Raw genomic sequence first — 26,483 nt, forward strand, 5'->3', positions numbered from 1 at the left:
AAAATTGTGAACATGCCAGAATTCACGTAACTTTTACTGGCAGCTGTCACTTATTCTTTGGGCATAAGGGATGCACCCAAACATAAAAACAAATCATGGTTTGTTATGGGATGGAGGATTGGAAGTCCTTGAGGCTAACTCACAGTTTGGACTCCTGTTTTGTGGCCAAGAGAAGAAGAAGAAGAGAAGAGATTGGATTTATACCCCGCACTTCACTACCTACGGGAGTCTCAGAGTGGCTTACAAATTCCTTTCCCTTCCCCTCCCCACAACAGATACCCTGTGAGGTAGGTGGGGCTGAGAGAGCTCTGACAGAAACTGCTCTTTTTCAAGAACAGCTGTGCCAGAACTATGGCTTGCCCAAGGTCATCCAGCCAGGTGCAAGTGGAGGAGTGGGGAATCAAACCCGGTTCTCCCAGATTAGAGTCTGCGCACTTAACCACTATACCAAACTGGCTCTCAACAATTCACAGGTTGTCCTTTTTGTTCACTTTAGATTTTATGAGAAAATTTGGTGTATTGGGAACCAGGAATTCTTCCATCTCTGAACTGTGTGTATGAGAGGAGGATGGAAGGAGTGCACATAAACTGGAGGTCTTCCCATAACAACAAACTACGCATTGAACAAGCATGATAATTCAACAGCATTAAAATATATAGTATGTTATCAGCTTTAAAGGGTATCTCAACAAGATTAGATATGTTAATCATGAGAGCTATGAATTGAAATAATTAATCTATATACATTTGCATATGACAACTCAATATTTGAGTTTCTGCAAATGGTTGTTTGTCCAAACGCAATTTTTAAGTTCATGCATGCACATATCACATCACATAGCATCTTATAATAGGTATTCCTCCTTACTTCTTACCCAGAAGAATGTCTCAAATGAAATGGGTTTTTCTTAGTTCTTAGAAAGAGGTTATTAAAAATAATGTCTGAAAAAATTAAATATCTATTCACTGATTGAACAGGGAGACCTTACAAGTCTTATCAGATTGTATTTAATCAGATCAGTTGGTTAAATATTGTTTGAAGAGCATGACCTACTTTGCTGCCTTTTTGCACTATGCCATTGAATTCACACCACTCCTCGTCTAGAAGACTGAGCCTTGATTACCTGAGATCCACGAGTCAGCTGTCTTCTACCAGTACTGCTTGTGACTGGTCACAGCAGCTCTGAGAGAGGGCTAGTGTAGGTTCATATTACCCACTGCTTGTAATTGTTTCATCCACTGAGCCATATAATATCCTAGGCAGGTATGCCTAGGATTGGCTGGAGCTTGCTTGATGACATGGGGAGGAGGGGAGGATCATACCCTAAACTGAAATTCAATATACACCTCAAGTGCAAATCCTGCAAATTAGTAACTGCAGATTCTGCACTGCATTTTTTGATGCAATGCTATTCAAAGTATGTGGGGTTGAAAAGTGCTGCTGCCACAATAAACCATTTCTTTCTCTGTGACTTGAAAACATGATTTAAATGTGTTGGTAAAAGTATCTTCTGTAACCATCAATGAGTTCCATTTAAGCCTAAAATGTCATCTTAAGCAGTGTGGAATGTATCTTCATTATTCAGCCACATTAGATAGGATTACACCATTGCTACTTATTCCTCGTACTGTGCTAGAAAGTCAGTTTAATTCTAAGACCAACAAATATCTACCTGGAGCTTGGAACGACAAAAGAGTTGTCTTTCATGGATTCTGAATGCCTAGGGCAGTTTATTCATTTAAGGTCTGAATCATGTATACAATGCAACTGACTTTTATCCACTTATAAATATCATGAGAGGACATAGTAAGTACTGGTTAGAGATTATTTTCTCTGGATCAAAGGTATTAAAATGGAGTAAAATGGCATCTGAGAAATAAGGTAATCTTTTAAATCACTGTCTTTTCGCATTGTCTGTTATTTTTATTTGTATCAAATTCAGCCCTGAGGCTACTTAACACAGCTTCTGTTGGTATTTCTAAGTAAGAACAGAAAACTACAAGTCTTATACCTGCATATGTATATTTTGTTCACATTTCACTTTAAAGAGCGTCAACAGACAGTTGTTGATAAGTTATTTGTCCTGGAACAGTAAAGCAACAATGGTCTCATTTTTTGTAGTTCCTGTAACAAAATTACTTTTGCTAGCATGTCTTGCAAAAAGGTTGAGTGTTGAGATTACCATTGATATCAATGCACAATTTGAAATGATCTATCAGAAAATTCCAGGGGTTAATAACTGTTTATTAGGCAAAGAAATTGCTATATTGTAGACACATTAAATTAGCAGTACAGCTCAACAGAAATGATTTACTGTGTGTTAACAGACACATCAAACATTTCTTCCCCTCAGTTTCCTTTTTCTAGTGAGCTTATTGGTTGCTAAATATCAAAATACCCTTCACATTTAGAGTTCAGGCTATAAATAAGTAGGCCTGGAATACCCAGATAGTTCAAAAGTTTCTAGAGGTTCATCATCACATGTATTGTTACTCCATATTTTCTTTCCAAAGAGGGAAGCACACGGTTGGCACATAATAAACATTAAATAGTATTATAGTAGCTTTATTTGTCCATGGAATAGCCACTATCATTGTCCCTTTCAAACCATTTCATTTCTAATCTTGTTATTGCACATCACACACAGTATACCCTTTGAAGTTACTACCCTCTGGAAAGATCAATGGCACATTACACAATAAACATTTACAAAAGTGATTCAACCACAGATATTTTAAGAAATATTAGCTCAAAATCTGTGAAATACTAAAAAAAACACAAAAAACTAGAACACAGGTTTAAAAACACCAACTGTTCCTTGAGTTAATGCAGTACACATTAAGAAGCAGTCACATTAGGCTTTTTGTGAAGCTGAAATTTTATTTTCATAAAGCATTTTTGAACTTCCACAAGTGAAATTCAGAAGACTCCTTAAATCACTGGATGTTTGATATTTACCAAGAGTTTAGTCCTCTGAGTACATGCATTTGTAAACGTTGAGGATGACAGTGGAACTTGTTTCTAAGTGGGGTAGTATTGCAATCCATTTGTGTAAAATGGAAAAACAAACAAGTCATGAGACAATCCTTTCTTGGAAATATACCACAATTCAGCTCATGGGACCTAAATATGGTTAATTGTGTCTGTGTACTAATGAAGCATTTGTTTGCAAATGATGTGGGTACCCAATATTAGCAAATGATTGAAATTCCATTCCTCACTATGTTAATGGGAATTTTGTTAGGAAGATATGGATAATGTATTCAAACACTGCTGTATGTATAAGACTGCATCTGTACGTTCCCAAGACAGGACTTTCTGACAAGCTTCAGAAGTGCAGATTTGGTGTCCACCACAACAGATGAAGCCAGGACCAGCACCAAGTTAGTTAAGTCTCCCTGTGTGTACAATGCAACAAATCTCATTTGTTACATCAGGTGAATGTACATGATTTTCAAACTTTTCAAATTGCAACCTGCTTTATGGTGAAAACTAGTTTACTGCAAACTTTGCTTAGATTACAAATGCTAGTCTTGTGATTAAAGGTGAAAGCATTCTGAAGATAATGCAAATTAGAATGCGGAATTTCTAACTGAACCAAGTTTCATTTCAATTGTGGTTGGAACATTTTACCATAAAACATGCTAACACTGAAAATATTTGCTATCATACTGGATTTCAGTGTGTTATGTAAAGTTAATATAATCATTTTGGAACCCTAAGGAAAAGAGAAGTGAGAAACTTGGGAGGCCTGGTAAAAACAATATTTGGCAGGATCAACTTGTTCTTTCAATCAAGCCATTCTCAAGAGCAGCCTGTACTAGTCTGTCCCATAATAGTTATCACTTCAGCTTGCTCTGTCAGGGCCAATTTGTTCATTCAGGTTCTCATTTAGTAAAGTCCTTAAGCTTTACCACTCAGGCTAGGAGCTGATGGGTTTGGATCTGTCCTAGGTTTCCCCAGGCAGAGGGAAGGAGGGTAATTTTCACAAAATCCTCTCTCCTGAGGCAACCCAAAACAAACCACAAAATGCTGCTTCTGAGGGACAGGGGACACCAAGGAATAGCTTGGATGGGATTGTATGTCTCCTGCATGAGGAACAGATGAACAAAAATTGTCCCCTCACCTGTGAAAATCTAGGTGGGATCCAAGCCTTTGAAATACCCAATAGCTTTGCTGGAGAGAAGGCTGAAAATCTAGGGGGTTCCTTTAAGAAGAAGAGAAAGAGATTGGATTTATACCCTACCCTTCACTCGGAGTCTCAGAGGGGCTTACAATCTTCTTTCCGTTCCTCTCCCCACAACAAACACCCTGTGAGGTAGGTGGGGCTGAGAGAGCTCTGAAAGAACTGTAATTGACCCAAGGTCACCCAGCTGACTACACGTGGAGGGATGGGGAATCAAACCCCATTCTCCAGATTAGAGTCTACCGCTCTTAACCACTACACCAAACTGGGTCTGTTATGCATAATCTCCAATGTGCTTTTTAGTATTATGTGAAATGGCCATTCTAGTGTACATCGCTGGAAAAGGAAACTCTAGAAAACTATTAATGCACACCTGGATTTGGCCACAGCAATTCTTCACGTGAATTAAGAGAGGCTTTTCACTGCAGTTATCTCAGCATACTACCTTTGGCCCAGTTCTTCACAACGTGACTTACTGAGCCAAAGAGAGCTCACTAGCATGGATAGCGATCCACTGGCCCCTTAAATTGGGCTGGTTTTGCTGCTTTCCAGGAGGAACTTAAAAAAAAATATATTTGGGGTGGTACACAGGAAAGGTTTGCCGTTGCTTGGCAGGTCACAATAGTGCACTGTATTTGGCTCAGGTCACAAGTTGTGTTCTGCACCTCTACAAATAACAGAACAAGATTAGTTGGGTTTGCAAACTAGGAAAAATTAGTTGCTTTGCTTGCCGGACCCCAGCATCATAGTGTGAAGTCTTGTTTATTGAGCTGCAAACCTCTCATTAGCATACTTATAGTCTTCTCTAGTTAGTACATCCTTACATTTACTATGCTTTGCATGTCTTGTACAGCCCCCTTTCATGGCCCTGAGATCCCCATGTTGATGGTATATACAAGGTTTTAAACAAATGGCACCAGCATCAGCTTTGCAAAGGCAGCTTGTCAATCAACAGATTGACACAGATGGTAACAGCCCACAAAATACGTATGTGCATAGCTTGTCACTTATTACTTCACAAATGCCTTCTGGGAATACTTTTACTGTATAACAGTGGTTAAAAGATCATGCAGCCATCCTCAGAGGGTTAGACATTCCTTTTCATTGGCTATCTCGATTAAAAAAATAGGTATGGTAAAAATAAGTGGTCGTCATTAGTGGTTGACATCGTGTTTTGCTCTGTCGTCCTTGCTTTTACGTCCTTTGTGTGTTCTACTGCTTATCAGTGTTAGTAAGGCAAATGTAATACCTAAATTTGCAAGTCAGCCATTAGGTAGCCCTTCTTGTTTCTATATCCACCACTGCAGCACACAGCTCTTTTATCTGAATGTGTTTTCATAAAATCCTAAAGAATGAGGTGGAACCATTGCTGTTGACAGCATTCATCAGTATTTCCTATCAATGTAATGCAAATGTAAAAAGAGCTTTTCAAAAATATTACAGCTTAACGTGGTTTCTCTTATGGGGCAGTGTAGCTTCTTTAATATCTGTGCTGGAATGACAACGATGGCAGTCTGTAGTTGAAATGACGGCAAGAAGCAGATGTTGCAAGTCTCACGCTATGTCCATCAACGACAGTTCCTGTACAAAGCTTGCTACTGGATAAAGCCTAAGCACAACTTCAGGGGCTCAGTACTTCAAACTAGTAAGAATACTTGCTTTGCCTATGACTCTATACAGGTAGGTCAACTACACAGTGTGCCTGTGCTATGGGACCAACAAAATTTAGCTTTGATTCTGGCTACTACACTACCCTGTACTTCTTTGTAGTAACTCTGTGCCTCCGGTATATTTACTGGGCAATATATTGCTTACTGTCCCTGCTGAAACGAAAATCTAGATAGTCTCCCCCCACCTCCCAAATAGCTTGAGTTTGGATAATGCTTGCTTCCTCAGCACAACCTTTCCCACGTGTCCTATACAACATTACCTGCTGTGCTTTAAAAAAAGGTGCTTTGGAGAATGTTACCACTGACCAAGTGACTAAAGATGACAGCCCTTGAAATCAAAGCCTGGTTTAGGGCATCTTGTTCTGTGCATACTTGAAAATGCTGGCATTTTCAACGAAATACTTCTGAGGATTCCTTCATGGTGCTGAATGTCAAAAAGACTGGATAATTTCTGCAACTGTCAGGCACTTGTTCATATACATGTGAAGCCAACATGAGTTTTGCAGCATCCTGCCAATGCAGCTAGGTGCCAGAATTTCCATAGCATCATTTTCTTCTTATTCTGCCCATAGTCCTCAGTGACCATCAAGTGACAGGCAGAAGAGTGCCTGGTCTTCAGGAAGCTCATGTCTCCATCACTCAGAGGAGTCCATTTGCTAAGCCACTTGAACCCAATGCACCCGAGACACTGAAGGATTTCTTGGATCATTAAAGAAGACAAATAAGGCTTTTCCCCTCTTCGATTTCTTCTTGTACTTTGTCGCTGGAGGTGGCAATTTCAGCTTGGGCAGAGAAAACGGCACAGATGAAGGTCAGGACTGTGCCACCTATAGCAGTGTAGAAAGCCCAACCCAAGGAACACTCTCCAAGTTTATAAGCAGAAGCATAAGGTCCACAATAGCTTATTGCCTTCTGGCAACCCCAGCCAGCAGGGTACAAGATCAAGCCTAGGATAAGGAAGAGACCTGCCAAGATGAAAGAACAGTAGTTAGAACAAAAGTGCAATAAGCTTTAGGAAAACCAAACATTGTACAAAAAAGAAAACCATACCATGGTCCAAAATGAGACATTTCAATGATCAAGAAGGCGCATGGCCAGACTGAAGTCTAAATATCTCCCCACCCCCCCGCCAATGGCTTCATTTACAGTTTTACTGCTAGACTGGCACCCTGGACATGGTCAGGGATTTTAGCAGAGGAAAGAATGAATATTCAGATTCAGACACCTTTAATATTGTTAATAGTGTGAAGGACAAACTTGGCAGGACTTGAGGAAACTTGGAATGTAGGCAGATACAGGGTTTCAAAAGCTGACTCCAATACTATGGAGATGGAAAAAAAACAACAGCATTACTTGTATTCCTGGACAAGGTTGCCCTGGCCCAAATGACCTTAATGCCTTGCATACTAAAAGAGAAAGTGAAGTACGTAATGCTGGATTCCACACGAACCTTCACTGTGAGGTGACATTAGAAAGTAATTTCATTGCAGGGTAGTGGTCAGCTGAACCCTCCTTTAATTATACGGTATAAATGTAATTAAAAAGCCACACTGAAACTTGGTACCTACTTTCAGTATGAAATATATTACTCTTATTTCCCCTGAAGTCTAAAATGTCCACTAAGTTTAAGTCACAGCCACTGTGTGCTTATTTCTCAGCAAATTTTCAGGGTATAAACAGATGTAAAAACTAGTTCCTGTCTCATTCAAAACAATTAAGATTTTACATGCTTCAGTACCTTACAGTTTCTTAATTGCTAGGATATAAAGACAAGCCAGCTGGGGTAAAGAAACCCATAGGGTTACAAAATATCAATGGTTCTGTTACAGGGTTGTTCTCACATAAAAGAGGCACATGGAAACCAAAGTCTCTCTGTTTTAAAGCAATACAACCACAAGGCTGTTAGAAGAATAGTCGCTGATCTTTCTGTACATGTGCCAGTCTTCTGACTAAAGAGAAGTCAGAAGTTTGTTTTCCAGGCTTAGGTGAAACCCTTGCATTTCCATCCAATGATCACTGAATGTCATATTTTAATATTTATTTAAAATCACTCTAGTTATCCTTGAACAGATTAAATAAACAATCACAATTATACAGAAAACATTAAACTATGTAAATGAACTTAAACAAAAAGCATACATGTCATCCCTTCTACCTACCTAATCTGTATTTAAAAATGAAAAGCAATTTCTAAAATTCTTACCAAGCCTTTTCAGAAAAGACAAAATAGTATCACTGCAATCCAGATTTTAGAGCTGGGGGGGGCTGTCTTATTTAGATGTAATTACATGAGCCTCACTTGACTTTAGTAAACCATCTAATTTGTTTTCTCTGAAGGAGTGATGTTCGACATCTCTGAACATTCCAAAGAACAACTGTTGTAAATTCTTTTCCAGTTGCTCCAGGATTCATTTGAGGCATAAAGCCATTGATTCATGTGTTATCCTTCTCAAGCTAGAACAGTGGAAAGCTGAATGTGTGCAGAGATACACAAAAATCTGAAAGCAAACTCTCAGGCCTACTGTGTCAAAACATCCTAAACAATGGTTTAAAGTTAAAATCTGCAACAGTTCAAAATAAATTCTGAGACACAAATTTATCTGACATTTTTTAAATAAAGAAGAGCCAACCTAGATTACTGGTAACTGTTGTTATCCCAATGGTTACTGAAATCCATATGCGAACTAAAGCCCAGTTTTACCTTAGGGATTTATTTATGTACTCGGTAAGGAATAATGGGAGATGTGCCTCGTGCTTCTTCTCGGAATAAGAGTATAAAGTATTGCTTAATCTTGGGTAGACCAAGATAAACCAGGCTTTCATCCTGCTGAGCCCCCCAGCTGTGACAGACTAAACACCAGAAATTCCTTTGTCAGCGTGATACAGCAGAATTCTTCTGATTATGCGAGAAACTGTTTCTACATCTGCACAGAAAAAGGATTTGAAAATTGCTATTTTACCCCCAAGTTGGATTTGAAGTAGCATTCACCTATCAACCCAGGAGACTTATAAACATCTATCAGAACAGTGTAGCTTCTTCAATAAGTACTTTGTATTCTATATTGGAAAGAATGATGTGACCTCTGGGAACACATCAACACCAAACATATCTGTTTTATACTAGTTTTAAAAAGTAGAGACATCACCCTGCCAACAAAAGTCTGCATGGTCAAAGCAATGGTATTCCCAGTAGTCATGTATGGCTGCGAGAGTTGGACTATAAGGAAGGCTGAGCGCCGAAGAATAGATGCTTTTGAACTACAGTGCTGGAGAAGACTCTTGAGAGTCCCTTGGACTGCAAGAAGATCAAATCAGTCAATCCTAAAAGAAATCAACCCTGACTGTTCCCTGGAAGGCCAGATAATGAAACTGAAGCTCAAATACTTTGGCCACCAAATGAGAAGGGAGCACTCACTGGAGAAGACCCTGATGCTGGGAAAGATTGAAGGTCAAAGAAGACGGGGATGGCAAAGGATGAGATGGTTAGACAGTGTCATAGATGCAACGAACATGAAGTTGAGCAAACCTCAGAGGACGGTGGAAGACTGGAAGGCCTGGCGTGATCAGACTCGACTGTGCGACTGAACAACAACAACAACAACAAGTCATCAGGACTTCTCCTCAAAGAACTTCAGGAACTATAGTTTGGAGAAGATGCAGAGAATTCTCTGGAGGCAAGGGAGGGCAGTTCCCTCACCACAGCTCTGGAACAGCAACTGCTAAATAATTTTAGGGGCAATTAAACTTCTGCAGAACCACAGGGAACTTTCCGGTTCTTCCCTTGTTATCCTAGCCATTCATATTTGAGTGAAGCAGAGTCTACATGGTTACTCAAGTCAGCTGAGATAAAGCATTTTGCCCTTAAAGACTACATTGATCTGTCAAAATCATGGCATCTGCTACCTTATACTGAATCAGACCATAAGTCCATCGAAGTCACTATTGTTTACTCAGACTGGCAGTGGTTGTCCAAGGTCTTAAGCAGAGGTCATTCACATCACCTCCTACTTCTCCTTTTAGCTAGAAATAATCTCTTTGTGTAATATACCCAGTTCAGACCGCGTGGCCAGCGCTCAACAAGACAATGGACTATGCGGATCCTAGCCCGCACCAATCAGGGGGCTAGGTTCCCGGCCGAGAGCCTATGGAACTCTCGGCCACTGTAAATAACCTATTGGGAAGTGGGGGGGTGTTATGGGTGGCGGTTTCACGGGCAATATAAGCCAGCCTGTGAGCCGGCTAAAGTTGTCTTGTTCCTGATCTAATAAAGTACGCTTAGCTGAAATCACTCTCCGTCTGCGTACTTTTCACTTTGAAATTCCTTTGTAAGAGAACTGCTACTCAGAAAGAGTATTAGAAAGAGAGACTGCTGAATTGCAACTGATAATGAAGCTGAAGAAAATGCATCAGCCTGGATTGAATTCAGACCGAGGTTTCCTGTCTCATTATCAATGCTGATTTCTCCACACCTATTACCCCTCTGCATATCTCACCTAAATCCAATCACGCCTGCTATTGTCATTCACCTGCTAGTGTTATTTGGGATCTGAAATCACATTACTTTCCAATATATAGGACAGATGGACACCCATTCTAGCTGTATCTGAAGAGATGAGCAGTGACTCACAAAAGCTCATACCCTGCCAAATACTATGTTAGTCTTTAAGGTGCTACTGGACTTTTGATCTTTTCTACTGTTACAGACAAACATGGTCAGCTACCCATCTTGACCAAGCCAAGTGTGTGTGAAGGATGGTTTTGTACTGGTTAATTTAATAGGTAAGCCACTAGTAGGGGTTAAGAAATTATCCTAATGTAGATTCTTTTTTTAAAAAAAAGGTACCCCCTATCTAATTTCCATTACAGATGTTTGTGTGAGGGTGTCACCATCTTTGTTCTTTTGGGCCTAACAAATGGTTTGAGGGGAGATTTGCTTCTCAAAATGACATGGGGGAGAATTCTATTTTAAGTACTACACCCTTGAACCAAATTTAATCCCAAGAATGTTTGGAATTAAATTACATATAATGAGATCCAGTAATGACAACCCCCCTCCCCAGTGTTATGGGCTATTTGTTTATGGGCAAAAGGTCTCAGCTAGTCACTTTAATAGAAGGAACAGCTTTTGTACTGAATGCACATTGACTAATGTTTGGAAAGACCTTTCCTATGACTGGAAAAAGAGCACAGCTTCTCTAGCTGTATAATATCCCGTTCATTTAGCCAGGAAATAATGTTCACCAAAGCTTGGACTGCTGATTGTTAAATGGCAATAGATTACCTACATGGCTCTATAAAGTTGAATCTAGGAACACCTAGACTATCTTATCGTATACAGTCAACAAGCAGATTCTGTGTTGTACTTAGATCAGGGTCCAAATACCAGCTAAATCAGGAAACTCAGGAGCCGATTTTGGTCAAATGACTCTCAACCTCAACTTGTTCCCAGGATAATTGTGATAGTAAAGGGGGACAACTCCTCATAAGCCACCTGACATAGGGTGCAATCCAAGTGTAGCACATGCTACAACTGTATGCACTTGACAGTAAGTGGAACTTAACTTAATGAGCAAACATGCATAAGATCAGGTTGCAACAAACAAATACAACACTTTCCATGCTATTATTTCAGTCATACAAATTACTTGTTGGAACACTGCCCCTCAAAATCTGTAGCCAGCTGCTATTTTCTTCCCTCCAGGAAGAACAGCATGATTCTACCCTTCCCTCCAGGAAGAATAGCATAGGAGGGACAGGATTGCTCTCTTTAAGTATTTGAAGGGCTGTCCATTAGAGGAGGGCAGGGAGCTGTAATAATGGGTTTAAATTATGGGTGAGAAGGTACCAGCTGGATATTAGGGGGAAAAAATTTAGAGTAGGAGTTGTGCAACAGTGGAATCAGCTGCCTAGGGAGGTCGTGAGCTCCCCCACACTGGCAGTCTTTAAGCAGCGGCTGGACAAACACTTGTCAGGGATGCTCTAGGCTGATCCTGCATTGAGCAAGGGGTTGGACTAGATGGCCTGTTTGGCCCCCTCCAACTCTGTGATTCTATAATTCTATGAATGGCCAATTTCCAGACTTGATTGTCATTCCTGGGATTTGTATCCATTCAAAAGCATTTGCCCCATCAGTAAGTATCAGTGGGAATGGCAAAAACAATCCCTTTCTTCCTCAGTCTAAGCTTCATTCCCTCAACAGAAGTATCATACTCTAATAGAACATACAGATGCTCATATCATACAGCTGAAACCATTGAACATAAGATTATGGAGTGCCCTATATTTGATAAGTTGAGGGCTAATTTAGTCACCCCTTTACTTAAAGATATGGAACTGCTAAATGTGCGAGCCCAGGTGTCATGCTACTATCGGATTCCAATGACTGTGTCACCCTATCGGTGGCAAAATTCATAGGCGCAATAATCAAATATAAGAGAAATAATACCAAGGTCTTTTAAAATATTTTCTTTGGTTCTGATTTCTGCTTAAGGTGATAGCTGTATGAGCAGTACTAGATAGATAGATGATAGACAGACAGACAGACAGACAGATAGTATAAGCTGCATTTGTAAAGCCCCCTTTACCAGAAAGGTATGAACAGCACTAAAAATACTGGTCTCCTAATAATAAACATGAGCCAGATAATAAATCCTAGAATTTTTTGTTTCAGTGTAAGATTATATTAAAACAAATGAAGTTTTTTAAAAAGCAGCAAGAGCAAAGGTAACCAGTCCATTATTTTGTCAGAATGCACAGCCCTCTGAAATGCATCAACGACATTGGTAACTGTATTTTTAATAAATCTCTGGGTTTGGGGATAAGGTGTTTTTTTTTATTTCCGAAGATACAACATAGTAATCTGCGGTTGTTTTGCAATGTAATCATCTAGGCTTCTGAGAGTTAATCTGCCTCTTCACGTTTAGACTAAACAAACTTAATACTCCAATTTTTAAAATTTAGCTTCAGTTATTAATACTTCTGAATTTAATCTGTTATACAGATTGATTAGACAATTAAAAGATAAAAATATTTTATTGGACAACAAAGGTCATGTGCTGTACAGTTTGGCATGTCTCCCAATCTCCATTTTACCCACTAATATAGTAACTTAGAGGAGCTGCGGTGGCTCAAGTGGTTAAGACGCTGAACTGCAGGCTGTGGAAAGTCAGTAGTTCAGCAGTTTGAGACCCGGGTGCCGCATGATGGAGTGAGCTCCCATCTCTAGTTCCAGCTCCTGCCAACCTAGCAGTTCGAAAGCAAGAAATTGCAAGTAGATAAATAGGTACCACTTCAGTGGGAAGGTAACAGCGTTCCGTGCGCTTTGTTGTTTAGTCATGCCGGCCACATGACCACGGAAACGTCTTCGGGCAGCGCTGGCTCTTCGGCTTTGAAACGGAGATGAGCACCGCAACCCTAGAGTCGGATTCGACTGGCTTTCGAGCAAGGGAACCTTTACTATAGTAACTTATTGATAAGTAATTCCTTTAGTCATATCTAATTGTGTAGCTATAGCTCTTACCAAATTAACTGGCTCACTCAGATCCACCAGGAAACCACACATAATATCTGTTAGGTTAAAATGCTGATTCTGACCTTCTTTTCTCTGATAACTTTATTTCTCTGAGCCATAAGCGATAGAAGAAGCCTTCCCTGTGATTCTGAAGGCAGCAAATGTCATGGTTGGGTAACTAACTGTGATGTGCCTTTTATTTGGGATTTGAACTCTAAATGCAAACAACATCAATAAGAGCCTAGCTGGATTTCACCAAAGGTCCATCTAGTCCAGCACACTGTTTGCAGAGGTTTCTGGTGAATGCTTACAGTTAGAGCGTGGAGGCAACTATCTTCCCTTGTCATCTGCATCTGATACTCAAAGATGGCACTCTGGTTCCATTTCTTCTATAATGGCTAATAGCCACTTAACATAAGAAAGGTCACTGGTGTTGAAAGCCAAGAACTCAACAATGTTTGCCCTAAAATGCATCAACACTCCAAGACCTGACTGGACACAGCCTGTCCTTGATCAGTGCCAGAGCAGCAGCAGCTTCGCACTGACATACAGCAGATCCTCTGGCCTGCTCAGGAAAACAATCCCTTTGGAGCATCATTACCCAGCTGTTTATTTGGATAAGCTGAAGCATGCTATTTAGTTCTGAGAGTCTCCTGTACAGCTGCTGTTCTGCTGCCACATTAAACAGCAGAGTATGTTGGCAAAGCCACCCTCCAATTGCAAATCCAAAACCTATCCTCCCAATTCCCAACAAAACTAGAGTGTCTGTCCTGTCAAAAATGCTACCAAAGAAAACAGAAATTAGCCAAATGTGGTCAGTGCAGAAGATGCCCAAGCCTCTGCAGTGTTATTTAAACAAAAGAAGAAGGCAGACAACGGAAACAGCTTCTAGCAGATCAAAAAGCCTTGTGCTGTTACTGATTTAAAGCATAGTGAGATTTCAGGGTCTTGTCATCAAATAAAAGTCTCTGAACTGCTCCCAGCCTATCAAAATTCAAGCCTTAAGATGTGCTACCGGCTGGTGTATGTATGCATCAATTCAGCTTCAAAATATAAATATAAATATTCACTAATGATTATTTTGCTTTCAACCAATTTATTTAGTTACTTAGAACATTTGTCTGCTGCTTTTCCACCCAACTCTTAGGGTCCCCAAGGCAGCAATCAACCCGTTAAAACTGTTTAAAATAGAGATACAGATATAATATTTAAAACAATTTAATAAAACATATAAACACAGAGATGCGCAAACAGAGAGGAGGGCCCTGAGAGTTAGTGAGGGGATGCCCAACAAAACCCGCTAGAAGACAATGATAGAGGGAGGCAGATGAAACTCCCTGAGAAGGGAGTTCCAGAGTTTTGGCACCACAACCAAGAAGACCCTTTTTTAAGTTGCCACTCATCTAGCCTCAGGTGGGGGGGGGCATCTGAAGTAGAGCGTCTGAAGATGACCAGAGTGGCTGGGTAGGTTCACATGGGATTTAAAGATCAATGCCAACACTTTGAATTGGGCCCAGAATTGAGAGCCTGTGTAGGTGCAGAAGGACTGGAGTGATTTTGATCCTACAACCCACTCCAGTTAGCATTTTTTACTGCAGCCCCACCTACCTCATAGTGTATCTGTTGTGGGGAGAGGAAGAGAAGGTGATTTTAAGACGCTCTGAGTCTCCTTCGGGTAATCAAGGGCAGGGTATAAATCCTCCTCCTCCTCCTCTTCCTCGTCCTCCTTTGGATCTGGTGAAAGATCTCTGCCTATGACCCTGAACAGCTGCTGCCAGTCTGAGTAGACAATACTGACCTTGATGAACCAATGCTATAAGGCAGCTTCACATGTCTTATAGGTAAAAGTAAAGGTAAAGGTTCCCTAGCTCGAAAGCCAATCGAATCCGACTCTAGGGTTGCGGTGCTCATCTCCGTTTCCAAGCCGAAGAGCCAGCGCTGCCCGAAGACGTTTCCGTGGTCATGTGGCCGGCATGACTAAACAACAAGGCGCACGGAACACTGTTACCTTCCCACTGAAGTGGTACCTATTTATCTACTTGCAATTTCTTGCTTTCGAACTGCTAGGTTGGCAGGAGCTGGAACTAGAGACGGGAGCTCACTCCATCATGCGGCACACTCGGGTCTCGAACTACTGAACTACCGACCTTCCACAGACTGCAGTTCAGCATCTTAACCACTTGAGCCACCGCAGCTCCCAGATGTCTTACGCTTAACTCTTACTGGATCACATGTCAATTTCCCCTCCCCAATTTTACAATGACCGCTGAGTAGGACTCAAAAGGCTAAGTTAAGGCATAGCTGCATATGTGATAGATATACTCCTAGAAATTCCAATGCGACACAGAAAAAAGATTTGGAAGAAATTCTGTATACTCCAAATGCTGAACTGATTAGAAATCTTCAGTAACTTTAGTTTTCTTGATGTCTCTGCAGCACAAATTGGCAAGAGATTACAAAGAATGCTGAAGGATCTAAAACTAAAAGGCACACGACTTGGTTGGCAATATCAGGGGTTTTCCAGGCTCTTCGGTAATGGTTATATTTTTGCAGCATTTATATTGGACTGATATACTTTACCAGCCCACACAATGCACACCACACACATATTATGAGTCAGGAACAGTTAAAATCTTAAGACAGAGCTAAAAATGAACTGAAGTGGTTGTACTGTTATTTTTGCCTTCCAGTTTCTGTTCATTAAGAGTTTCCTTTAATCATGTGCCAGAAAGTATCTTAAGAAGTACTTGTGTCATCCATATTACAAGAGCTGAATATAAAATATTTTTAAAACTTATCATAAGAATGGTTGCACACTCTACACCATCGGCTTTCAAAGTGTGTTAAGAGGATGGCAAATGAGAAGTTCAGTAATGGTGGGAAACTTTCCTGAAACACACTAAAGACTCTCACTATATCAGTCTGTTTTTCACTGCAGTAATTTAACATCACATTGCGGGGGGTGGAAAGTGCCATCAAGTTACAGCCGATTTATGGCCACCCCATAGAAGTTTTCAAGGCAAGAGATGGACAGAGGTGGTTTGTCACTGCCTGGCTCTGCACAGCAACCCTGGACTACTTGGTGGTCTTCCACCCGAGTCCTAACCAGGGCTGACCCTGCTTAGCTTCCAAGATCTGATGAGATTGGGCTAGCCTGGGCCATCCAGGGCAGAGCAACACCAAATTACTACTGGTCAAATGACTACATGAATCTGCCATATACCAAGTTCAATCATTAGTTCATCTGAGAAGAGAGGAAGAGAAAAGATTGGATTTATACCCCACCCTTCACTACCCGAAGGAGTCTCAGAGCGGCTTACAATCTCCTTTCCCTTCCCCTCCCCACAACAGACACCCTGTGAGGTGGGTGTGGCTGAGAGAGCTCTATCAAGAACTGCTCATGAGAGAACAGCTCTGAAAGAACTTGTAACTGACCCAAGGTCACACCAGCAGCTGCATGTGGGGAAGTGGAGAATCAAACCCAGTTCTCCCAGATTAGAGTCCGTGCTCCTAACCACTACACCAAACTGGCTGTGCCCATGCTGACCAGCTGTGGCTTTCCATGGTCTTGGGCATGGGGGAATCCTTCCCAACACCTGCTACAGGAGAACCCAAGAACCTCCTGCATGCAAAGCATGTGTTCTAGTACTAAGCTGCAGCATCTTTCCATGTCAGTGATCAATTCCTAGGCAGCCTCAAATTCATGATGTGGGAGATGGTATCTAGGATTTAACCTGTGTGTCACTTTTCATGCAAATCCTACCACAACACAGCATGTCCCCTTTCATTCCATCTAGTAGTTAACTACCCTTGTGAACACACCATACCAATATCACATTTTCAAGGTAAAAACTAGCCCCGTGTTAGGATGTGATTAGTGTTATGTTATTTTCAGACTGCCCTTAAAAGAGCCTTTAGGATCGAAGTCTGATGGCAAAAATATGCCAGTTTCAAGAAACTCCCATCAATTGCTTGAATGCATTTATTTGGGAAATAGTTATGGAATATCATAATGCTTCCTTAACTGCTGCAAGTAGATTCATGAAAGAACAAGAATTTATAGTATATTTGTACAGTCACTTTTCACAAATTATTCATGCTGTAGTTCAAAGCCTACCTTGCCCCACATGTTCCCCCAAGGGCACTACGATCGGGGAATCAACATCTACTGGATGTTCCAGGCCCCCGGTCCATCAGACTTACCATGACCAGGAACAGGGCATTCTCGGTGGCGGCTCCTATCCAGTGGAATGAGCTCCCAGAGGAGATCAGGGCTCTGCGGGACCTAGCACAGTTCCGCAGAGCCTGCAAGACAGAGCTCTTCCGCCAGGCTTTCGAATAGAAGCCGCCACCACCAGTGTACCACCAACGCACCAGTGTACCAACAACGGCCCATATATGGACATCAGGATGTGGGCATGTACCATCAACGCCCCATAATCGCTGCATCATGGGTGAGAACAGGACGTTTAGGGGACGGTCATCTTGCTTTTAGAAATTGTAATTTTGGAATTGGTTGAGAGGAGCACCAAAAGTGTTTTAATGGTGATGTATTTTTTAATATGTTGTACTATGTTATTGTTTTATTCGGCGATATGCCTTGTTAGCCGCCCTGGCAGGGAGGGCGGGATAAAAATGTAAATAATAAATAAATAAATAAATAAATAAAGTTTACTTAACTGGAAAGAAGTCCCATTGGAATCAGAGAAGTTTTTGTATGAGTTAATATGATTGGGACCGCACTGTGGTCCCAGTAAAGAAATAAAGTTGAAAGGGCATTTCACAATCTTTGACACAATTTCCCTTTTTATGTGTGACTCCAGGACACACAGTTCTCTTGACTAATTCAACACAAGTTTAGTTATGTTTGGTCTAAAGATGAACAAAACACATCACTGTTAGGCTGCCTAAGGGTTACACTGGAGTTTTCCTAAAAGGTTTGATTTCATAAGACCTGTCAACTGACACTGCATTGTTCAGTGTTCTTGTAAAACTATTTCAAAACTGGCCTCGGGGGAACATTCCGATCCACCATGCAAGATATTTCTCCATTATGATTCTAGGGCATAGCTTTAACACTCGGCTACTTCTGTAAGGTTGGTAAGAAAAATAGGATAGGGATGTAAGCTTGCTAGACATGATTATAATCAAGCCTCAATCTTAACCCATTTCTCTGTTACATGAAAAGGGAACTCCTGAGGGAATGCAAGCAACAAAGCTATCTCACACCAACATCAATAGTGAAAGGACTTGGGAGGAAGTAATGGCCCCAGAAAAAGCACAAGGACTGAAACAGAGTAAGCCTAAAGCAAGAGAAGAGTCCATGTCACCACCTGTTCTCAGCAGTTTGACAGCTTTCCCTAATTCACTCCCCTCTGTGTAAGTCTCAGAGAGAATTCTACCTATGTTACATTTCCTACACAACCCTTTTGGCCCCCTATTGTTCAGCAATGGGTGAAATGATGTATCCCAAATGCAGCACAACCTGCAGCCTCTATAATCTCAGTAGGCAAGAGCCTTAGGAAGTTCCACGTTGCCTTTTTCTCCCCTGGAGAGGCAGGAGAATTGGTTGTGTAGACAGCCACCATCAAGTTAGAACATTTAAATGATTTACTGCCTGCAGTACTTGGAATTAGTTCTATATGTTTCCGTGACTGTTCAGACAAGCAAGAGGAGGAGGTTGGCAGATCACTGAAGTGGTAGGCTGGAACTGTACCAGTCTGCTGGTGCAGGATCACATTTCGTAATGTTTCTTGATTTTAAAACCCTCCTGAAAATAGACAATCAGCCCAGTAAGGGAACAGTGGCGGGTGGAACTGCCTTGCAGTGCTGGTATTCAGTCTGTGTGGAGCATTCTGTGCAAAGGGATATTTAAAGCCAGATTCTTCTATCTGCTGTCTGAAGAGATGCAGTCACTCCTAATGGTTTTGTCATGTTATTCCATTGTAGGTGTAAACCAGGCCTTAGTAATGGCTCATACCCTCCTTTTCCCTCTATATGGCATTTTCCTGCACTTTAAACGTGCAGCAGGCAAGTACATAATGAGCTGTCCTACTGGAATGCAGCCACCTAAACACAAGGACTCATGTACCGCAACATTCAGCATACTAACACGCTTGAGACTGTGTCAGGATTTCCACTATAAAACACACAGAGGTCTCCTAGAAATGGAGAAGGCAAGTAAAAAAAGTTTGTGCAGAAACTGCTTAAAACAGGATTTTAAAATACGACTGCAGTTTCATTATAAGCATGGAAACAATTTTTAGTGGCTATGGCAGCGCCTACCAGAGTTTCGGGGGGGGGGGGGGTTGCAGCGATGGCTCTAAGAAGTTTCAAGTCTAATGGAGAGTCAAGAGCAGTGTTCCCTCTAAGCTGAGTTAGTGTGAGCTAGCTCACAGTTTTTTAGCCTCCGGCTCACACATTTTTGTCTCACCTCAGGAAGGATGGCTCCAGAACACACTAATTTATGCAGTAGCCAAATCACCTGCTCACAACTTTAATGCCGGTAGCTCACAAAGTAGAATTTTTGCTCACAGGACTCTACAGCTTAGAGGGAACATTGGTCAAGAGTAGCAGAGGAAGAATGGGGGGGGGGAAATGCAGCTACACAAACCACTTAAAACCTGGTTCAACTTGGGGATGGAGACTAAAAGTGCAATCCTAAACGGAGTTATATCCTTCTTAGCCCATTGCCTTCAAATGACTTGGAATGAGATGACTTTGCTTCACTGTAGGTCAAAGGACAAGCAAAGAGCGCTGCTGTGAGGAGGGCTTTGAAGCCACACAGAGAGGAGGCATCATGCATATCTTCAGGGAATGAGTTCTAGGCAGCAAGGAAGAATGGCTGGAGTTGTGACAGACAGCAAGACACCTTTGGGCCGCCAAGGACAGCAGTGCAGGAGAAGTGGAGATCACAAGCAGGAACATAGAAAGAAAAGGGGCTGGAAAATTGAGAACTTTCAAAGTAAAGACAAGGAATCGTGCTAGATACAGAAGGGGATGGGAAGCCCAAGAAGAGATCAGAACAGTATTGCATGGCCTTGGATCCATTTCCATCAATGTAACGGGACTTCAGTTGTCTTGCTGCAGCCCAAAATGCTGCTGGAACTGAAGGTCTGCAACAGTAAGGGGAGCTCACTGGAAACTGTGCCGCCCCCCATTAGTGGAAATTTACTGCGGGATCCAAGTCACAGTAGAAGTTACAAATGAGGTGAATGATGTTGGACAGAGGCGAGAGACTGAGATGTAACAGAGGAAGGCGAGAGTGAAAGAGTATGTAGTAGTCAGGTGGGAAACATAAACCCAGAGGAACGTGTGGGTTGTTACAGGGTTGTACAGGGAGAAGCAACACAACCTAGTAACAGATTATATATAGGGAGCAAAAGAGAGGAGGAAGTCAAAAATAAAGCCAAGCTTGCATATCTAGTCAACCAACTGGTCTTGGTGGTGAGTAGGGAAGTCAATCCAGAGTCCCAGGCCAAAGGAAGAGGCCAGGGAGGGAAGGTAGGAGGCTACTGGAGCAGTGAGCTTATCAAAGTAAATGTTGAATGGAGGTGCAAAGGAATCCAAGAAAGAAGGCGCTCAAAACCTTGAAGGAAGTTGAAAAGGGGACAGGGAATGGATGTTCTATAGCAAGGCAGAGAGGCAAGGGGGCAGTAGAGGCATATGGAATTACTCTCAATGTGAGAAAGAAACATTACAAAGAAGGATCTACGTACAGTTCAAGCAGTGCCCTGGCACAGAAGCAGGATTCAAAAGACAGAGCTAAAATTAAACTATACTTAAATCTCACCTGTTCTCTTTCAAAGGCTAGGAGAAGGTAATATTTGAAAAGCTAGGATGGGAGTATAAAATAAATATGACATAAAACAAAATGCAATCTATTAAAATAGTTCTCTACTAGCTCCCTAATGCTAGCCCAGACATGTTTGTTTTTTTAATAGTAAAATGCTTATGCTCAAGCTGTTATGAACTTCCAGAGGAAGACAGGTCTAATTGTGGAATAAAGTGACAGAACCTCTCTGTTTTAAGAAGCCTGGAATTTGGTTGTTAGCCTGGAACTTGGTTGTTAGGTCTTGATTTTGTGGGTCTGTATAATAGTTCTACACAAGGCTGTTAATGATACGATGTTTTGGAGGTCATTCATTCATTGGGTCACCATAAGCCAGAAATGAATAGTTCACTCCTGTGCCCAAGCAACATCTTCCTCTTCTTCTTTTAAGAGGCCTGCCAGTTATGCAAGTTGCCATACCACGAGACATGCATAGACTTGCTGGCAAGGGTCTCATAGTTAAGGTAACGTCAGCTGCTGCTGCTGTTCTGTTCTGGTTCCACTGTTATGTCTTTGGTTGCTAAAGGCATCAGTTGGCCAGCTGCGAACTCTTTTTAGCTTTGGGTACCATCGGGTCCTTCTCCCAGCTTAGGTCTGCTTTTTTGTGTAAGCTGCCCAGAGCCTGCCTCGGTGGGGAGGGTGGGGTAAAAATCAAATAAATAAATAATAAACTCAGGCACCTACACAAACGCCAACCTGCGGGCAGCTTCAATGTCTACAAACATCATAACCATGCAGGTGTAAGCCAAAATGACACCAAGCTTGTGGGGTGTGTGTGTGGATGCTGAGCAGGGGCAAGAGAGGCACAGAACTGACCCCCGCCCATACTGCTGTGCCAGACACAAAAATATATACTGTGGATATGTGCGATCACATCATGGGCAGGCAAGTCCTATGCAGCTGTTTGTGAGGGATAACTGGTAACTGAAGAGAGAAAAACAATGGACAGATAAACATGTCTTTCTAATGTCTGAACAGGCACATTTACGATCAAAGGTGTTTCCTCATTTCACTGTCACTGAAGCAATTGGCAAGGAGTCTTTGGGACACAGCTGTGTAGGCCATGCTAGCCCAAAGATTTCAGATCTAACCTTGTAAGTCTTTCACAGAATACAAACCCCCACTCCCAATTCATTGTCTTAAATGGGCATTTATAATGCATGGTGGCAGAAAGTACTGTGAAGTCAGCTGACTTATGGTCATGCCCAGGGCTCTAGTCGGGGGGGAGCTCTCAGGTACGGAGCTCCGGAAGAGAACCTCTAGGGGGCGGGGCGGTCACGTATGCATGGTGGCAGAAAGTACTGTGAAGTCAGCTGACTTATGGTCATGCCATAGAGTTTTCAAGACATTCCGAGGTGGTTTCCCATTGCCAGCCTCTGCACAGCAACCCTGGATTTCCTCAGTGCTCTTTCATCCCAGTACTAATCAGGGCCAACTCCGCTTAGTACTGAGATCTGATGAATCGGGCTAGCCTGGGCCATCGAAGTCAGGACTTATAGTGCTCTAAGTGCATTATCAAAATTAGGTGATGATGTGGCTCTAGTGCTGCACAAGTGGAAACATAAATGGATTAAACACAGTTCTGCTTGTGCAAGATATTGTGCAGCACCTAGTGTTTTCCTCCCTATATATCATAATGCACAACAAACTGGTTGCAGAAGATCCTGTGCGAGTAGAAATACAACTGGGAATACAGTAAGCTTGACTTCGTGCAAGCAGCTACTATGGTCATCATCATCATCATCATCATCATTATTATATTACCCCACCTTCCCCGCCAAAGCAGGTACAAGAGCTCTATCGCAAGTGGAAATGTTATGCTGGGTCCAGCCCAATAACTGGGGGCACCAAAGACTATTATGATATAAACAGTTGGACTGCTGATATTTACTGGTTGAAAATAAGAAGCTATTATTACAATAAATCCATTTTGAATTAATTCCGTTTGTATTTTAAGAACAAAATTGTTCACACTCAAATCTTCCAAGTGATTCACAGCCTTCTTAAAAATAGCTTATAGACTTCCCAGTGATGCTTAAACAACAGCCTGTCTGGTCTCTTTTGCTTGTTAAGAAGCAATTACTGATCTAATTATATGGATCCGCTGCTCCCTAGACCCTTTGAAGATGATGACTTACTCTTTTTTGAACAGTCTGGTTTATAAATGTTTACAACACACTGCTTCCCTGCAAAAGAACAGTAAACAGTAGGCAACAGCAAAACTCTGAGATTTCAAGAGGAACTTCTGAATCAGAAGGTGAAATATATAGGACTGTTCTGATTATTATTTTCAGAAAGACTAAAGTCTTTGGCCCAATTTGTGAGTTGCCCCTAAGTGACCTGTTAGTCCTAGGCACTCCTGCTTGAAGTATAGACTCAAATGAAAAGATACAGTGTTTATTCTATAAGCCTTGTGTTATGTAATATCCAGGTCTCAACCTAAGGAACTGGAGAGAAATGTAAACAACTGGTACAGGTTTTCTTCCCTATGAAAAATTTCAGGAACAGATACACATACACAATGAATCAAAATCATGAATACATCAGGAAGATCTTTCTTCTTTGGTTGTAAACCAAAATGAAAGATTATCAGATTTGACAAAAAGATCATGTTCCCAACACCCATTAAAAAAATCCTCCAACAATGGATTGTAAATTATTTGCAATTCACAGAAATAATATCAAAAAGCAAAAATTGTCAGCAAATTTCGAGACTACACAGAAAACAGAAATAATATCAAAAATTGTCAGCAAATTTCGAGACTTCAGACTAACTGTGAAGCAATATTTTATTGTTCTGTCTGCTCACAGACACGCTGACAGACCACAAAAACAGTCTGCTAAAATGGTCTGCAAGACCAGGAACCAAAACTTGTGCATCAGGCACTTTCAGCAGCAGAACGTGGGCAACAATCCAGATGTAGTCATCTTACCCTTACAGACTGTCAGTGAATCCAGTAAAGTGTCATCTCAAGCTTACTCATTTTCTAGCCACAAAACAGCTTGAGTACACAGCTAAATTTCTGAAATGCTAGAAACCGGGTGTTACATAGGTTGGGTTTTTTTGTTTTTTGTTTTGGCCATCAAGTCGCAGCTGACTAATGGTGACTGCCAAAAGTTTTGTTTTTTATATAAGGGTGACAGGTTGCTCAAAACAAAACCACAAAATGTTGTAGTGGATTCCTCACAACCCCAGGGTAATGTGCTACCACCACACCCCTTAACTAACCCACCAGCCAGAGACCAAGGGACTAAGTCCTTAGCCCTCCTGGTTGACAAGAAGTCAACCCTGCAAGACTGAGATGCTTGTAAGATGAGTTCCTAAAAAAGAATTACTCTGGTAACTGTAGCCAATAGAGCTAAAGTACTGGATTCAGACTGAAGCCCCCTAGAACACCATTTAATAAAGTTTATTAAAGTAATGTGCAGAGATATACAACATAAGAGCAGTGAATAGCAAGGATAAAATAATAAATGCTAAATACCTAACCTAAGCACTTTTACAAGCATTGGTTCTCTAAGTCACATGAACACATGAAGCTGCCTTATACTGAATCAGACCCTTGGTCCATCAAAGTCGGTATTGTCTACTCAGACTGCCAGCAGCTCTCCAAGGTTGCAGGTCAAGATTTTTCACATCACTTGATCCTTTTACCCAGAGACACCCAGGATTGAACCTGGGACCTTCTGCATGTAAAGCACGGGCTCTTCCACTGAGTCACAGCATCTCCCCAAATGTTACCTGACTGGACTGAATCCAAACATAGTTTCAAAGTCCAAGACTGGTTCACCAGCCAGGAAAACCCACCTGGTCTAGAACCCTTTCCCTTCCTTTCCTTTTATACCCTTAGAAGCTCATTGATTCACAGATCTTGAGCAGCAGAAAATATTTGCTTCTTATTTTTTTTAATACAAGGGCTAAAAGGACTGAGACAAATTTTGCAGTTAGTAAACTCAGGCTCCTTATCGCTGAGCAGAAGATCCAGGGTTTCCAGAGTGTAGGGGGACGGTTGGTTGATTAAAGGCTTAATAAAGTGATCCCTTATATTCTCAAAGAACCTGCATTCAGGCAGGGAATGGAAGGATGTATCTATCCTATTAAGGGCAGATTCTGTCAGAATAAGGCCTATTCAAAAATCTCCCCTGTAAAACCATTGTAGGAATAATATTCAATCTTGCAAACAAAAAGAGCTCTACAGTAACGTGGGATGGTAAAATAGTACATATGGGGGGTAGAGACCTTGAGAAAGAAAGACCAAAAGATAGGGGTGAGCAAACTCTGTGGGCTCTCAGGATCAGACTACTATAATCGATTTCTAGCACACATTTTTTGATCAGAGAAAATGCTTTCGATCTGCCCATCTCAAAAATCAACATTCCAACTATCATCAGTTTCTCATCCAAGTCAATTTGTGGGTATCTCGATTTAGACCAGCTACCAAACCATCTTCAGCACAGAGCTGCTTTAATCTCAGTTTAAAGGCATAAAGCCATGCTCTGGCTTCCAAGGATATCTGTCCAAATTCTGCCTGCAATACTTTTGACACACAGGAGGGAATATTCAGTATTTTCCTTAAAAGGGGGGGCTAAGGATTGATTGATGTTATCAGAGATTAATCCAAATAGTTGAGCCATAAAGGATATGGGGAACCAGTTTCAAATTGAAAGCTTGTATCATTCTAGGAATATATTCCCCCCCTTATTATGGAAGAACTGTTTATGGTTTAGCTTTATTAAGTGCTGTTCTAAATTGAGGTGTCCAAGATAGGTCTGCCAAAAACAAAATCTCCAAATAGGAGATGGCCTTGACTTACTCAATATTGGACCCATTGATAGGCCATTGAGACAGGTTCCATTTTCTGGTGAAAACTAGGATCTTAGATTTTGAATAGTTGATCATCAGGCTTTCTTGAGAGCAATAATTAGAAAAAGAGTGCAAGGCCCTTTGCAGCCCAACCCTAGTTCGGGACAAGATCACAGCATCATTTGCATAAAGCACAATAGGCACCCCAATCTCAACTAATTTTGGTGCATGACAGCAATCACTAAATCAAGAGGTGACTAGAGAAGTGAAGGCCCGGGGAAAAAATCGGAAAAATTCGGGGAAAAACGTTTTTTCCCGTTTTTTTCCTGAAGCCTTTTTTGTTTTTTTTCCGAAAAATTGGAAAAATTGAAAAAAGAAAAAAAATTGATAATGGAACATTTTATTTTAACATGATGCATAAAATATTTTAAGACAAGGTGTTCAAATATTTTCCAAATCATTTCATATATATATATATATA

At 41.3% G+C, this 26,483-nt stretch overlaps 1 protein-coding gene across 1 annotated transcript in view; it reads right to left on the minus strand.

Moving 5' to 3' along the window:
* Positions 1–4,428: 4,428 nt before the first annotated feature.
* The window catches only part of LHFPL2 (lipoma HMGIC fusion partner-like 2), a 71,982-nt gene continuing 49,927 nt past the window's right edge, over positions 4,429–26,483 (minus strand). The window contains exon 3 of the mRNA XM_015419523.1: positions 4,429–6,822. Coding sequence (XP_015275009.1) covers positions 6,566–6,822 — 257 coding nt within the window. The 3' untranslated portion in view covers positions 4,429–6,565. The remainder of the gene's footprint in view (positions 6,823–26,483) is intronic.

The sequence above is a fragment of the Gekko japonicus genome, unplaced genomic scaffold (assembly GCF_001447785.1).
Source record: "Gekko japonicus isolate JY-2015 unplaced genomic scaffold, Gekko_japonicus_V1.1 scaffold206, whole genome shotgun sequence".
NCBI classification, from domain to species: domain Eukaryota; kingdom Metazoa; phylum Chordata; class Lepidosauria; order Squamata; family Gekkonidae; genus Gekko; species Gekko japonicus.